At 34.8% G+C, this 16,540-nt stretch overlaps 2 protein-coding genes and 1 long non-coding RNA gene across 6 annotated transcripts; 2 read left to right on the top strand and 1 right to left on the bottom strand.

The window, feature by feature from the left end:
- The first annotated feature begins 804 nt into the window (after window positions 1–804).
- Window positions 805–2,857, top strand: LOC131603843 (uncharacterized). The gene is made up of 4 exons (XR_009284532.1): window positions 805–1,162; window positions 1,276–1,729; window positions 2,027–2,123; window positions 2,417–2,857. It is a non-coding gene; the product is annotated as an uncharacterized LOC131603843 (long non-coding RNA).
- Window positions 2,858–4,106: 1,249 nt separating this feature from the next.
- LOC131633077 (uncharacterized) lies at window positions 4,107–15,990 on the bottom strand. Of its 4 annotated transcripts, none has more exons than XM_058903806.1 (16): window positions 15,842–15,990; window positions 14,947–15,226; window positions 14,736–14,864; window positions 14,442–14,649; window positions 14,060–14,206; window positions 13,217–13,291; window positions 12,831–12,902; window positions 12,187–12,258; window positions 11,839–11,910; window positions 11,647–11,718; window positions 11,100–11,171; window positions 10,449–10,520; window positions 10,103–10,246; window positions 5,716–5,787; window positions 5,035–5,181; window positions 4,107–4,614 (listed from the first exon to the last, which is right to left on the bottom strand). In XM_058903806.1, exons 2-16 carry the CDS (start codon window positions 15,136–15,138, stop codon window positions 4,430–4,432), a joined length of 1,731 nt encoding a protein of 576 aa, XP_058759789.1. In that variant the 5' UTR covers window positions 15,139–15,226; window positions 15,842–15,990; the 3' UTR covers window positions 4,107–4,429. The 4 variants fall into 4 exon arrangements, with proteins under 4 accessions (XP_058759789.1, XP_058759780.1, XP_058759773.1 ...); XM_058903797.1 differs by having other exon boundaries at window positions 15,589–15,904; XM_058903790.1 differs by having other exon boundaries at window positions 15,668–15,904.
- LOC131633068 (uncharacterized) lies at window positions 6,140–9,414 on the top strand. The gene is made up of 3 exons (XM_058903780.1): window positions 6,140–8,498; window positions 8,583–8,701; window positions 8,786–9,414. Exons 1-3 carry the CDS (start codon window positions 6,743–6,745, stop codon window positions 9,305–9,307), a joined length of 2,397 nt encoding a protein of 798 aa, XP_058759763.1. The 5' UTR covers window positions 6,140–6,742; the 3' UTR covers window positions 9,308–9,414.
- Window positions 15,991–16,540: the final 550 nt, after the last annotated feature.

Genomic DNA, 16,540 nt, shown 5'->3' with positions numbered 1-16,540 from the left:
AAACGAACATCAACCGCCACTGTATCAATGTCAACCCAGTTTTCCAGATAACTCATTGCTGTATGAATCTCATAGCACTTCCTATCTAACAAATATCAAGAATTAAAACCGTTAATTACAAGAATTGCACCTTGTTTCATAATAATATATGGAGGGAGAATGATTACATTTGAGTTTGTTTGCTCTACATAAGGAATCAATCTGTTCCATAACTGTGGAGTCAGCATAGACCGCAAGGAAATGTTTGATCTTTGCGGGCCATCAAAATGATTTCAAAATTCTCCATGGCTCAAATCTTGCAAACAAGAAAAATTAGTCACAAAAAAAAAGAAAAATCAAATTTAATAATCACGATATAAATAACCACACCGTTCCTATCTATTTTGTATATTTTCTATGTCAAAATTGTATTAAAGTCTAAAAGAAAATTAGTGATTTTATGCGGTTTATTATGAAAGAAAACTACCAATTAAAAGACTAAAAGAAGATCCTAAAAAAGTCTAGAAAGTAAGGAAATTATTGGTTCTAAAAAGATAAAATTAAAATGGTGGTGTGTACAGCAATGACACAGGCCCAGGAAATCGGCCCATCAAGTTTTTGCAAATTAGATTTTTATTGCCACAAGGAGTGGCATTGGGCCAGATAGGAGGGTATACTCAGCAATTCGGCCCAATGAAAATTTGTTCAGATTTCAAAAGTGGTGTGCCTGGGCCTTAGGGGGGTGCGACTATGAATGCGTTGGGCTCAAGAGTTTTGGATCGATCCATCAGATTCTGGTGATTCTTGTTAACAGATATTGATTCAATGTATCAAATTAATGCTCCATTAAACCTAATCATCCAACTAATCACGATTAACTCACATAACCCTAATTAATCATTAATTTTAATGTTAATCCTAGTGTTAACTAAAATTGAAAGAAAGGGGAAATTAGGTTAGCACTCCACACCAATGAACTCTCAAACGGATCTCTCTATCGTGAACGGCGCATCCCTTCAATTCGCCTTCTATACACAAGCTCAACAATTTCGACACACGCAACTGATTCGTACAGCGAAGAGGAGTCATAAAGCAAAGGAAGTTGCTTACCTGGATTTGCAGAGAAATTATAGATCGAAGGGGAGATTCCGAGCAGAAAGTCGAGAATAAGCTTCGATGTCAGGTAACGTCCCTTCTTGAACTAAGCTTCACTCTTCTCTTTCTTTTCGAATTTGCAATGATGATGACGTTGAAGATCGAATATCTGCAAAACTATAAACTATCAATTTGATGCAGAGACGAACCAAAGTTAATTGAGATTGTTGAATCGTGTTACGATGTGTCTTAAAGATTTACTGAAGAGTGAGCGGTGGAATTCGATTCTTGTGATTGATGAAGAACTGAGATGAAGATTTTGGAGATTGTGTCAATGGAGGAAGTTGCAGAAGTGAAGACGAGTGTGAGTGGTTCAGTGGAGTTGAGAGGCTGAAGAAAGGTGGTGATTTGCAGAGAATGAGAGAAGGTTGAAGATGAAGAATTCAGAGAGAGTGAATTGGAGAAGATTGAATGATGGAGAAGGGTGAAGAAATGGGGTGAGTGAACAAAAATGGTGGAGGAGCTTGTAGATTGGGGGGAGAAGATATTATATACAGGTTGAAGGGATTGAGGAAGTTAGTTATGAATGGAGGGGTAGTTACACGATTCTTTTATGCAGTTAGAGATGGGTGGTTATGTCATTTGGCAGTTGGAGGTTAGTTATGGTTTTGTGTAGTACTAGGTTTCAGAAGTTAGTTACAAAGCTGTTAGTTGTTATAAGTTAGTTACTGACTTGTTATAGAGTTAGTTAGATTTTCAGTTTTCTGTTATGCCTTTTTTTGCTTTGCACTTGACTAATACTCTCCTTCTGTAATTCTATGGCTTTAGTATACAATATGCTGCAAGTGTTTGGTAGATGTGTGTTTGACTTGATGTCGATGTGGAGCCTGGAATTTCGATTTAGTTAGAGACTAATTCCGACTGGTTTTTGGCTTTTCCATCTCTTTAACAGGGCTGCGGACTGGATTAGCTTGGGTGGGAGTTAAGAACTGAGCCGATGTTTATCTGTGAAGGTTGACGTTGTGCTGTCCAGTTAGCAAGCAGTTAAGGTATGGAGTTAATGTGCTAAGTTTGAGTATTGATGTGTATTGTTCACGATGTACAGGTTTCATATTGTTTTATTGAATGTGTATATATGACTGATTGTGTATGAGGGCAACAATTGGACTGTTGGAATGTATTGGCTTTGTATTATGATTTAAATTGGTGTATGTGGGTTAGTGTTACAAGGTTTAAGTTATGCTGACTTTGTGTATTTGGTTTATTTGTAAGTTTTCTTTTGGTTTTGTAATATGCATAGCTGGTTTTTTGGTTACTTTTCTGTTATGGTTGTGTGCAGCAGGCAGCTTTTTGGAACATGAAGTTGTTTGGAACATGGAATTGTGGCAGCATTACTTGGTGTATGGCATGAAGTTGTTTGGAACATGATGCCTTGAATTGTGGCAGCATTGCATGGTGTATGGCAGCGAGCTGTTTGGAACCTGATGTTTGAAGATATGAATGCTACAGCTAGACTTTTAGGATCCCAGCGGTCGGAAATTGGGCCTAGACAACTCACCCGTGGGTTGGTTCGGTTCTGGATTTTGGGCCCGAATTCGAATCGAACCGGTGCCCACCCCTACATGAACCTTATAATTTCAAACTTAGATGTACTTTGAACATACTTATGGTAACTTATGATTCAAGCAATTAATGAGGACTTTCCCTCCATTTCAACTTATGATTAAAGCAATTAATGTGGACTTTCCCTCCATTTCCAATGTTCAAATTCAAGTGTTTCCAATTTTGCAGCTTGTAATGAGATAATATTGAAAATAAGAAGAAAACCCCAAAGTAGTCTAAAGATGATTTTGGTCCAAAATTCAATCCCTTAATCTTAATAATTTTGGGTTGAGTTTGACCCAAAAGTCAAAGCTCTTGTCAAAGTACCTTAATCTTAATAATGATCCATTACACCTTATCTTCTCTTCAAATTCTTTCATGAGGCCCAATGCCAATGACTATTTGTTTTTAGAAATGCTAACATGGTTTTCCTTACAAGCTTCTCAATTGGTAGTACTGGTATGGATGGAATTAAATGGTAACTAATCAAATTTCAGTTCGGAAATAATGGATGGAATATGCAAACAATTGGTGGTATGGATGGAATTAAATGGTAACTAATCAAATTTGAATTCATAAATAATGAATGGAATATAATAAAATTCATTCTATTTCATTCAATTTTTCAATTTTTGTTTCATTCAATTTAGAATTGTAAATAATGAATGGAATATAGAATATAATAAAATTCATTCAATTTCTCAATTTTTGTTTTATTCAATTTGGAATGTATGACAGAGTGATTTAATAAAATAATCAAACAAATAGAGTCATCTGAGGTCAAGTTTAAATTAATATCGAATTTAAAGTTTAAATCCGAATTTTAAAGGTTCAATTTCAATCAATTAAATTTTTATTTTGGCAAATTCGATTAAATCGATTTGACGGATAAATCGAATGAATTTAATCAGTTTAATATTTTTTGGCTAAATCATAAAGATGGCTTCTTCTTTTTTTATAAAATTCACACATACATATTTTTATCTAAATAAAATATCAAAATCTTGGAATAGCCAAAAAGAGTTATTATCTTATTATTAAAAGATCATTATTAGGGGCTAACATTTTCAATGTCATTTAACACATTATATTATTTTGTAATTGAACCTATTAGTTATATTCGGTCGGATTTGATTTTCAACGGATTATAGATCTAAATCAACCCGTTGCACAAAACAAACAACTAAATCAACCCCCGCTTTATTGTGTAGCCTTCATTTTTCCATATCTCTTCTTCAAGACTGTTCATTATCTTTTCATTAATGATTGTCTTCCATAATGCGGTATGAATCGTATACTTTAATCTGATCAAAAACATGGTTTTGTTTGTATTCAAAAGACTGATAAGTTTCCAAGCAATGGTGGGAGATAAAAACAGCTCTCATTAAGCAATCATTAGAATGTGGATCTGCAAAATTGAGAAAACTAAATTATCCAGCAAAAGAAAATTACTCATGCATAAACTTTGTCTCTGCTACAAACATTTTTACTTACATACATGAGAATGTTATATTATTACATAATGCAGAGAGAAAACAGAGGGGAAAAAAAAGATATATGTACAATTATTACCAGACATGCAAAACAAAGCATAATTACACCCGCATGCCTAATACTGTTAATAACATTTTTTAGAATTCTCCTTTCATCTTCAACTGATATTATTTTATGATTATCCAAATGAGTAGCAATAAATATGTACAGAGAACTTTGTATCACCATGCAGAGAATGGAATCCTTTCGACCACTTTGTCTACTCTGGCCGAAAGCTTATCAAATTCGGAAGATCAGTTGAATGGAGCTTCTTAATTTCAGCTGCATTGACCTTGCAAGACTCCAAGGAAAGAGTGCGTAAATTCTTTAAAAGCTTCAGATATTGCAGTCCTTGGTTTGTTACACGAGAATTTGAAACATTTAGCGACTTCAGTGCAGTCATTCCTGTATTCAGATATGAATATACGAATGTGTTAAGGAAAGAAGAACAAAACCTCCCTATTCAAACTACAGAGCAAGGAAGGAATCAGAAAGCAAAGCAAAAAATTGATATTCTCCATCTAATTTTCCTTTTCTTTGATTTAATTCTGATTTTGTAAGACTTAGTTGCTCATGTATAATCAATGGGTTTATATCTTCTGACAAGTGAACATGTAGCATTAGTATACCACTGTCAGCTGCACCCTCATTTCGTTAGGTGCTTAATTCACAGTTAACTTGAATTCGGAAGGTGCAACAGATAGTTGACTACACGTTCAAATTAAAGTTTTATGTCGATATTACATATGCCAAGTCATTTAGATCATTATTATTGAAAAGAGAATGCAAAGGAGATATGCAGTAATGAAGACGTGCAGAAAATACCAGAGATTAACTCCAGAGTTTTATCTGTCAATTTGCAATTCTGGGAAAGGTTTAGCTGTGTAAGGGAGACAATTTCTCTAATATTTTTCACGCCTGCATCAGTTAAAAATCCACCACATATCTCAAGGGATTGCAGGTTCTTGAATGCTGCATGATACCAAAAAAAAAAAAATAATAATAATAATAATATATAAGCCACCAAGATAACTTTACTAAAAAGATTATGTAGACCCTTGTGTTCCAGTTACTTCAATTAGTGTTCATTGTATATGATATATATGAAAAAGTTGGCTGGTCCTTAAATGAGGTTTTCAAGTAGTACTACCTCAATTTATTTTTGTTTTTATATAGGGTCATTAAACCATTTATTTCTCCTGTATAGATTGGTACAATGAAAAGAAACACGAATGCATTCAATTCAAAAGTAAAAAAGATGTGGCTTGTCGGGTAGTAACAAAAATTTGTTTGTGCAGTTCAGCAGTTTTAAATTTATCATAGAAAATGTATATATAATAAAGAACAGAAGAGTAAACATTATCTATGATTATTTATTCTCTTTGAACAATTATAGCAATTTCATAACTGATTATAGAGACACAAATTATAATCAGGTATTTTAAAGAACGAAGCAAATCAAATGAACAAAGGAAATCAACAATAGTCTGAAGTTGGTATACATACATCTTAAATATGTAGTTCCAGAGTCAGTGATACGTGCTCCAAAGAGATCCAAAGTTATCAATCCACTTAGACCTATACAAGAAAAGAGTCAATCAGAACATTTGAAGCTCCTGAGTGCTAAAAGAAATAAAAGTAGTTCCGGCTCACACAAATTAATTTGGCCGTTTAAATAGTAAAAAATTGATGAAAAACAATATAATGGTTTAGCATGCACCTCATAAAAGGGACATGGTCCTGGTCAGCTCAGAGTCTGTTTAGTTTGGATAAAACTTATTTATTTCAAGCAGGATTGAGTCTAAATTTAAGAACACGTTGCAATTAAATATCTAAACCAAAGTGGTTATTTAGAAAGTGGTTAAATATCTGAAAAAGTGGTTACTTAGAAAGTTTTAGACTTCTAAAAATGATTATCTAAAAACAGAGATGTCATTCCCGGCCGCTATGGCCGCTATAGCGGCGCTCCGGAGCGGAACGGCCCCCCCCCCGCGCGCGAAACATGGAGCGGTTGCGGACATGCGGTAGCGGGCGCTACAGCCGGGAAACCGGATCGCGGATCGCGGATCGTTCCCGGGCGGAGCGGATCCGGATCCTTTCCTTTTTTTTTTAATTTTTTTCTGGGTAAAATTACTTTTTTACCCTCGTTTTAATCCTTCCCTCAAAGTTCAGTCACGATAATCTCATTTCACTCTCGTTTCACTCTGCCCTAGCCAGTAGCCACCGAAACTTCACTCTTCTCATCGTTTCACTCTTCTCATCGTTCTCATCGTTTCACTCTTCTCATCGCTTCCGCCGCCAGCCACCGTTCAGCCACCACCAGCCACCGTTCTGCTTCCAGCCACCGTCCTCTCACGGTAACTTCACTCTTCTCATCGTTTCACTTTTCTTTTCTTTTACACTATTTTACTTCCAGCCACCGTTCTTTTCTTTTCTTCCCACTGTTTTCTTTTATTTTACTTCTTTTTGTTAATTCTTTTTCTCCACTGTTTTATTAAATGTATATGTCACTGTTTTTTGTCGATAGAACAATATGGCAGCGTCTTCCTCAACACCAAATTCTTCTACGTCGGTTGCTTCGTGTGCTGCAATATTCAAACCAACCAATAGTAAAGACATAGGATGGAAATATAATGGTTTGAAGGATTTGAATAATCGGAAGAAGGTCACATGTGATTTCTGTAACATGACAAGTAGTGGAGGAATAAGTAGAGCAAAAAGGCATCAAGCAGGAATTCAAGGCGATGTAATTCCTTGTTTGAAAACACCGGAGGATGTTAAGGCTATATTACGTGCCGACATTTTTGAGAAAGAGAAAATTAAGAAAGGAATACAAGAAATTGCGGTGCAAATAGATGCGGATGATACCCTTGATATCGAGGAAATAAGTAGGATTAGAACCGGAAAGAGGATTGCCGAGAATGAGACCTCTTCAATAGCCATCAAGAGGACTAAAGGGCCATTAGATTTGGTGTATAAGAAGGCTAAGGACACAAGTATCAATGATGCTTGTGATAAAGAAGCGAGGGCAAGAACTATCCAATATGTTGCTCGCTTTTTTTATACGTGTGGAGTTGCTTTTAATGTAGCAAATGCAAGAGCTTTTAAGTTGATGTTGGAAGCCGTTGGGAGCTATGGTCCTCATTTGAAGCCGCCAAGTTATCATGAACTTAGGGTTCCACTTCTTAAAAATGAGTTGGAATATACGAAAGGTTTGTTGAAGAACCAAGAGGTGCAAAGAAACAAATACGGTTGTTCAATTATGTCGGATGGTTGGACGGATAGAAAAGGTAGAACATTGATCAATTTCTTGGTCAATTGCTCGACGGGGACCATGTTTGTGAAGAGTGTGGATGCTTCCGACTATGCAAAGACGGGTGAAAAGCTAGCCGAGTTGTTGGACACATTTGTTGAGGAAATGGGTGAAAAAAATGTTGTCCAATTGATCACCGATAATGGAAGCAACTATGTAGCGGCGGGTAAAATATTGTGTGAAGGGAGGAAACACTTGTTTTGGACTCCATGTGCTGCCCATTGTATAGACCTTATGTTAGAAGACATAGGCAAAATTCCAAAGGTGAAAAATGTTATACAAAAAGGGATTAAGGTTGTGGGCTACATTTATAACCATACTTTTGCTTTGAATTTAATGAGAAAGACTACTGGCAATGTTGAATTGGTTAAACAAGGAGTGACAAGGTTTGCTACCCATTTCCTTTGTCTACAAAGAATGCAAGAACTAAGAGGAAAGCTTAGAGAGATGTTCCTTTGTGAAGAATGGACAAGTTCCAAGTGTGCCAAAGATCCTAAAGGAAAAAGGGCAGCTACTACTATTCTTAATGTATCATTTTGGAGTGATGTTCTCTACACTCTTAAGTGCATGGCGCCTCTTGTAGATGTGTTAAGAATGGTTGACAATGAAAGGAAACCCGCAATGGGATACATATATGCCGCAATGGGGGTAGCGAAGGAATCGATTGAAAAAGCTTTCAATTTAAATTCAAGCAAGTATAAAGATGTTTTTGAAATCATTGATAAAAGATGGGAGTGTCAACTTCATCATCCGCTACATGCTGCAGGCCACTATCTCAATCCTGAATATTATTTTTCTAAACCAGAAATTGAGTCCGATGCTAGATTGGTAAAAGGCCTCCGTAGGTGCATTGAGAGACTTAGTGAAAGTGAAGATGTGGAGGATTTGATTTCAGTAGAATTGGCACAATATCGGAGTGCTTCAGGTCTCTTTGGTATAAAAGCGGCAATGAGACAAAGGTCGACATTAGCTCCAGGTAAGATGGAATGATTTTTTGAAGTTTTACATGTGATATACTTTGTGTTATGTATATAGAATGATTTTTTACAATTACTTGCAGCTGAGTGGTGGAAGTCTTATGGAGCCGAAACTCCGCATTTGCAATTGTTGGCTATTAAAGTGTTGAGTTTGGGTTGCAGTGCTTCCGGATGTGAGCGTAACTGGAGCATCTTTGAGCATGTGAGTATTAATTTTATACTAGGATATTAAAGTATCGTACATGCAAGTATTATTAAATTAATACTTCAAATTATTGTATTTTAGATTCATTCCAAGAAGAGAAATAAATTGGAACATCAAAAATTGCAAGACTTGGTGTTTATCAAGTATAATCAAGCTTTGGTAGAGAGGTTTGAAATTCGAGATAAAATTGATCCTATGGAATTTAGCGAAATTAATTTCCACACCGAATGGTTGGTGGGAGAGATGGAAAAGGTAGGAGATGTTGGTGAAGAATTGGTTGATCCAAATCATGATTTAACTTGGACTCAAGTTGCCGATGCTAGTGGGGCTAATGAGCCTTTAATCTACACTAGGAGGTCAATGGCACGCCCACAAACATCAAGGCCACCAAGAGCAACAATTGCACCAAGAGCAACAATTGCACCAAGAGCAACAATTGCACAACAAGTGGTGGTAGAAGAGGTTGAAGAAGATGTTGAAGATGAAGAATCGGAGGAAGATGTTGAAGAAGATGAAGAATTGGAGGAAAATGTTGAAGAAGAAGAAGAAGAAGAAGAAGATGAAGATGAAGATGTTGAGGAATATTTTGATGATGCTACATGATTTTTTATGTTTGCTTGAATTTTCATATTATAGTACTAAGTTTGAATTTGAATCTATATGTTTTGAATCTTTATGTTTTGAATTATTAAGCATGGCTCTTTGTTTGACATTAGATTTTATAAATATTTTATGAGTGATGTGTTTTATAATTTTCTATATAATTATTAGTATATAAAAATTTGTCCCGCTATCCGGGATGCCGCTATTCCCACTATTCCCATTCCCGGGGGTCGGCCGCTCCGCTCCGCTATCCGGGATTAACAACTCTGTCTAAAAAAGAAAAACACATATAATAGGGGAAAAAATCAGTCATTAGCAGAGTATATTGGATGATCCACCCGGAAAAAAAATGGAGCATGTGAAAGTAAAGAAGGGAAATGAGAGAAGTGAGAAGCATTATGACTCAACAGTCCACATAGATGAAATCATTCAAAAGAAACAAGATAGAGAAATGTGCTAGGTTTCTAACTATCTTACAACTACCTATTATGAGAACTCTCAATTTTAAATTTTGCATGGTGGCATTCTGCAGTTTTAGATTTTAAAATATTTTTAAAAATAAAAAAAAAATAAAAGGAAAAATAATAAATGACAAATAGTCAAAGAAGTTGGACCATGTTTAATGTTTTATTCATGCCACTTTCTCAAACCTGGGCAGTACCCTCTTACATATACAAAATCATTCATACATCATACAAGAGCACCAGATTTAAAAGTATAACAAGTGAATACACGTGGAAGAAAGCCACTGGTGATATATATAATATGATTGAATATACACAAGGAAATGCTTACTTGTAAGATTTGCTAGTCCAACATCAGTTATCTGTCGTGCATCCAGATTAAGTGATTTAAGACTTGTCAGTCCAGAGAGCCTTCTCAGGCCATTATCAGTTACTGAAGTAAATGACAGATTCAGATCTTCAAGTTTTTTTAGCCCTGGACATAAGCAAAAACGATCACATTCTGAATTTTATCGTCCAACATGTCATACAGCAATAGATTATCACATTCCAAGATTGAGCTTCAATACACAATGTCAATTTACATACTAGAAGTTGACAACATGGAAGCTAAATTAAAAGATACTGAGGATTTTCAAGAGATTGAGCTTCATAACTACAGGGTTGTTTCTATCAACCTGATAAAGATCGAAGCCCGCCGTTTCCAACTTCAGTGTCAGACAACACTAGGATTTTCAAGAGAGTGAGGCCTGAAAGAACAAATAGCTGTAAATTTCATACTAGGCAATACTTCCAATCCAAATATTGGACACCTAAAACCTCATGAGATATTCAGAAGTAACAGAGCCCTCCCCCCTCAAAGAGAACATTATGATAGAACAAATCAAAACCACCGGACAATGCATATCATTAATAATATTCAAAGCACAAGTGCTAGACCAAATAATTCTTTAAATTTACAACATGATAATTTTATAAATCCAATTCAAAATCATTTGACTAATGTTAAGTTCCATGGCTTTGTTCCATTCCATCCCAATATTAATTGACCAAGAAAATATGAGAAGTTGAATCATGAAGTTAACACTGTTCAGCTGAAAATGACAAGGTGTAATTCCACATATTCCCCAATCACGGATCTAAAGAAAATTTGATGCTAAAAATCTCCTAGCATTGCAAGGTCCAAGGAAAAGTTGATCCCGTTCAGATCTATTGTAACCTTGCTTTTGCAGGAACATTAAAGAAGTATAACAATTTGATATAAGCTTTAAACAATGTAACAGCCATTCAAATCTACAAAAGGGAAAATGTAAAATTTAGCAGTAAACCTGTCAAATTCGCAAGCCCTTCATCGCCAATCAGGCAAGAATCCAGATTCAAATACTCTAAATTCTTTAAACCTGTCAAAGAGAAGCCAATTAAAGATCTGGCAGACAATTTGAAAAATAAACAAGTTTCAATCATGATGATAGCCAATGTCGGGTATGAAACAAGTTGTTCTCCCAATGGTATTCTCAGCACACATAAGAGACCAATTATTTGAAGACTAAAAGGGAAGGTAAGTGCAATATGGGAGGAGAATAAGATATTCCCTCTTCCCCAAATTGTTTAATAAAAAAGAAAGGAAAAGTGATTATCAAAATCAGTGTCAATAAGAAAGTCACGAAGAAGTTAATTTCAAATTATCAAAAGGAAAAGCAATTATATAAATGGGAAGGTCCATCAAAAATGTGCAGTTAGCATCTGAAAATTGGGAGGCAGCGGTGAAAATTGAAGAGATAAATCCAGACTACACAAATCATGTATTTTCTCAACATAGGGAAGCAGCTTGTGGAAAAAAGCCGCTCTTAAAAGAGTTGTAGAAGTATGAATAACCTTTTAGATGAACTAAGCACGCGTCTGTAATCTTGTTAAATGCAAGACTTAACCTCTTCAAGCTTGTAAGACCTGCAGGAAAGGGAACATGTGTTGTAAACCTGAGAAGTTGTTGCTTATTCATCTTTAGAGTAAGAAGTATGCACATGGGCATGAAAAGCCCTCAAATTCGGTCACTGTATATTGAGTTACCAGAAAAATTCTCAAATCCATCATCAGAAAGACCGCACCTGTTGAGATTTAAGCATGCCAGGGCAGCTAAGGCTGTACATGAAAGGAAGCGCGATTAAAGAACTAACCAAGGAAATTTTGGACATTGGAACAACAGTGATAAGCAAATATGATATTTGGATATCAGATATTATAGTCTTTTCCATTTAAGCATTACTTGGATTGCAAATCAAGCTGCTCAGATCATTAATTTTCAAAACAAATTAGAAGGAAAGTTCAAACATTAAAAAACATCGTCCAGAACAAATAGAGCTGATGTCTACAATCAATGGATATGAAAATGACAGAACAAAATGAGGATTTAATTACCAGAAATATACTCAAAACATGCAGCAGTGATATTGCATCCTTCAACATTTAATGTCGCAAGCTTCTGCATACCTGTAAATCAGAGAGGAATATCCAAGCAATGTAATAAATAATAATGTATCAAGCAAATTGTTTTTACAACTAATTCAATAAACCGAAACTGCATTTTAATTATAGCAAGAGAATAATGAATTTTCACTAAAGAGTAAACATTAGCTGTTTGGAAGTTATGGATTATAGATAAAAGGAAGTGAGAAATAATACGAACTTTGAATGTTACTGATGATAACTTGATGCTAACATGATAGAAAAGTAACTGAGAAATACGATAATAACAATATGCTAACTTGATACAAAAGTAACTGAGAAATATGATAATAACTTGATGCTAACTTGATCTAAATCCTAAATAAATAGGAAAATCATGAAAGTTACAGAGAAATATGAAAATTAATTTAATGAGATAATCTAAGATACTCTAAGATTAGCGACTAATCTTAAAAAAGAAACCAATATATTATCAAGATATCATTTTATATTCGAACAAATTGACAGCCAGATATGTTCTGATGTGCATAAAATAGACGTGGCAGCTATAGTCTTGTTGTAACACTTGCAATGGATAACAAACACTACGGAAATACCTCTTAAGTAAGAAATCCCAAGATCAGTAATATTGCTGTTGGAAATTTGCAACTCCTTTAAATTAATAAAACCTGAAACATTTCATACTGACAGTCAACTCAAACTGTAACCACGGCCTAGCATTTGTCATCTAAAAGTACGAAGAGAAAGAATTAAATCAGGTAATCTCAGAAGCTATTAATTAAGTAACCAGATGTTCAGATATAATCTCAACAACAAAAATTGTTATTGAGTATCAACCATAATAACATTTTGTATCCACCTCATTAGGAAAAAACGTCTACATAGCGTATCACAAAGCATGAAAATATAAATTGTGTCGTGCACATACAGATAGAAGAGATAGAAATGCAACTACTGTGATAAACAAATAAACAACCAATACCTGAGATAGCCTTCATGTCTGAATCCGTAATACATTTACAGCATCCAATATTAAGAGACTCCAGTTTTTTCAAACCTGTATTAAAAAAAAAACAAAGGAACTAATTCGAGACCAGTAATTCCAAAACAAAGTTTCTTTAAAAGCAAACTCTAAGCAGGAAAGCATTTAATAACATCTGGATAATAAATTTTGTAGAAGTAATTAATCAAGGGTTGGCTCAAGTGGCAAGATAAAACAGCCTCTGATCCACGGACCTATAGATCGATTCTTATTGGAAGTCCTTTATTTGAATTCAATTGTATCATTAATTGGCATACCCTGACCTCAGCCCTTCCCTCTCCTTAAACATTTTTGTAACATAAAAAAGTTTCGTTGAATGAAGGTAAAACGTATTATTGCCATTAAGCATAGGCTGTGCCACCAACTAGATGCTGTCAACACTAACTAAAAGATAATGATGATAATTCATCTAAAATAATTTAAAAATAAGAGTATATATTATGCAGCTGATTCAAAGAATATGGCAAACTCATAAGACACATTTCACATTTACAACAAACAACCAGCAAAACAATTACCTATTGTGCAAATGGTTTAAGAGTCGAGCAAGAAAGAAAACAAATTTTTTAGATGAAGTTTTACGGAATAATAATAATACCCGTCTAGCCTGAAGAAGTTCATGACAGGCTGCCGAATTAACCAACCATGCCTCATGCCTAACTATATGTTAAAGAAAATATACTTTTGTTTCAAATTACTAGATGTGAGGTTGGTTTTTTACAATGTCAAATACATAAGGAAGTTTACTTATACATAACTAAGCAAGATATCAAGAATAGGAACCTTTAAAATGAACAAATCCGCCATGAATATACGAACACCTCTCAAGGTCCAACTTCTCCAAATTAACTAAGTTGGAAAAGGCTCGCATTCCATCAGGTGTGACAGCACAGCTCTTCCTGATACTCAATGAAGTCAAGTTTGATAGACCTATGAAACAAATTTGCCTTGATTAACTATGTTAATCAAATAAAACTCTTGATGTCTCATATCTATTTATGTAAAATAACTTCAATATGCATAACATCCAATGTGGGTTAACATTCATGAATGACTTTCTCCAATTTTCTTCACAAGATATCAAAAAAAATATATTAATAATAGTTTGTTTTGTTACATAAAAAGAAAGACAGTGATAACGAGAGAAAATAATAATTCTACCTACCATTGAGGTGTTTGAGCCCGTGTTCGGAAAATTGATCACAGTAATTGAGGGCCAATGCTTGAATATTTGAGCAATTCTTTAAGAATCGCAGTCCATTGTCTGTCACATTAGAGCCAGAAACATCAACGGCAAGTAAAGATGAGCCTTGTGAAGCAATAACGTCCATCCAATCATCATTCACTCCAAAATATTCTCCCAAGTAAACATCCTGCCATAAAAAACACAACATATTTGTTAAGTACTTAAATCAAACCAAAACATGCAATTTCACCAACCCTCTTGCACGCAAAGTACCTCAAGAGCACAATCACGAAAAGCGTTGAGAGATGCTTCATTAAGACAATGAGAATCCACCAATTCATTGAAGATCTGCTGACTTATGTCTCTCGGTAGAATTGAAAACGAATCGTATTTATGAAAATCCTGTCATAACATGGATCAACTACTGAATGAAAACAAAACAAAACCACAAAGAGAAACAAACAAAACAAATCAAAACATTCACCTCGCGCATCTTATTTATGCATAAATCCATTAGAGAGGGACAAGTACCCACTCCAGGACAATGATTAGTCTTAGAACGTAAACTTCTTGCCCCTAACCATTTAGTGCTTGCACTTCTACAGTACCTTCCAGATACTCCCCTGCGTAAATCATCTTCTATCACTTGTCTTTTCCTAGAACAGATACCACCCATGACTTAACTTTCTTACAATCCTGTTCCTTGATTATTAATGCATGGAAAATCAAATTCTCATTTGAGAACAATATAGCTAGGGATTCAACTGCATGAAGCAAGAAAATAATTAATTAATTAATTAAGCAATAATCAAATATATGTCAACCTAAAAACAGTTGAAGCTTTGGGGAAAAATAAATAACTAGAATCATACAAAACTAGCCCATAGTTATGATCAAACAAAGAAGTAGAATACAACACCATAAAACAGTGCTAGTCAAATAGTAACCAAAAAGTAAAATCAATTAAATAAAATAAAATGAAAAACACCATGATTAAGTTCGTTTAGTAATAGAAGAACTTTGAACAGTTGGATATCCCTAATTCAACGATTACTCCGATGATGAAGATGAATTTGTATTTCTATTTTGAGCTTATTCGAAACGTAAACAGAGAGTGAAACTTTACATATTTTAGTTTTAATTTAATAATAAGGAATGATTGTTGTTTGGAAAAAGACGAAGATAAAAGCAAAAGATGCACTTGCTTTGATTAGGTTAGGTTTAGGAAGTTTGATCGGAAACGTTATTCTGGTAGAGTGATGACAGAAATGGAAAGAGGTTCAGTGAGTGACGATAGGTTAAAGGTGTACGGAGAGAGAGGGAGAGAGAATTGGATGAGCGAGATATTCAGGGAGAGAAGAGAGGAAGGAGGAAAAGACCTGGTGATGAATGACATGTGGCGGTACTTGTTAATGGGGAAGAGTGAAGAGTGAGTATGGAAATGAAATGGGATAAGAACAAACAACGAGGGAGAAAAGAGTGGGGTCTATTATGTGCGGGTCCCACGTCCGCCTCTTCCGCACTTGGACTTGGATCATTCGCGATTTCTAAACGTGTCGTCGTTTTCCTTTTCTTTCATTTTCATTATTTTTTAATTTTTTTATTATTGAATAGATAACATAAATATGTTATTTTTTAAAATTTTCTTTTTTAAATGTTGATATTTTTTTTATGATGAGGTGTTGGTTTTCTCTTTTTAATGTTTTATTTTAGTAGTTAATATTGATCGGGAGATTAAGATACCTAACTTGATAGTATTTGAATGATTGAGTATGATGTTTACTCCACAAATGGAGCCGTAATGTTAAATAAATTCTGAGGCAACCAATTGTCACTCCAAACACTCACCTTTTCTCCATTACCTATCCGCCACCTGAAATGTATAACACTCACCTATAAGCTAATTCATGTATATAGTGAGGAATTTAGATTTCTTAAATAAATGTTAAACCGGTTGCATAGAGAAAAAATTCAATTTAAATGAGAGAAGTGGCATAATGTATCTTACAACCTGACTTTTGTAAAATAACATTTTATACACAAAACTAGGTGCAAACTAGCCGTGGTCCGTGGATACC

Source organism: Vicia villosa, linkage group LG1 (assembly GCF_029867415.1).
Source record: "Vicia villosa cultivar HV-30 ecotype Madison, WI linkage group LG1, Vvil1.0, whole genome shotgun sequence".
NCBI classification, from domain to species: Eukaryota; Viridiplantae; Streptophyta; class Magnoliopsida; order Fabales; family Fabaceae; genus Vicia; species Vicia villosa.
Note: the sequence above shows the minus strand (reverse complement) of the source record. Positions and strands in the feature narration are given on the sequence as shown.

What these genes read in the sequence shown, in the direction of transcription:
- LOC131633068 (XM_058903780.1), top strand. Translation starts at nt 6,743, where the DNA reads ATGGCAGCGTCTTCCTCAACACCAAATTCTTCTACGTCGGTTGCTTCG. An exon ending in AAGGTCGACATTAGCTCCAG is followed by an intron (nt 8,499 to 8,582) that starts GTAAGATGGAAT and finishes AATTACTTGCAG; the next exon opens with CTGAGTGGTGGAAGTCTTAT. An exon ending in ACTGGAGCATCTTTGAGCAT is followed by an intron (nt 8,702 to 8,785) that starts GTGAGTATTAAT and finishes ATTGTATTTTAG; the next exon opens with ATTCATTCCAAGAAGAGAAA.
- LOC131633077 (XM_058903806.1), bottom strand. Translation starts at nt 15,138, where the DNA reads ATGGGTGGTATCTGTTCTAGGAAAAGACAAGTGATAGAAGATGATTTA. An exon ending in AGACATGAAGGCTATCTCAG is followed by an intron (nt 12,903 to 13,216) that starts GTATTGGTTGTT and finishes GAAATGTTTCAG; the next exon opens with GTTTTATTAATTTAAAGGAG. An exon ending in TGGACTAGCAAATCTTACAA is followed by an intron (nt 5,788 to 10,102) that starts GTAAGCATTTCC and finishes TTTCTTGTATAG; the next exon opens with GTCTAAGTGGATTGATAACT.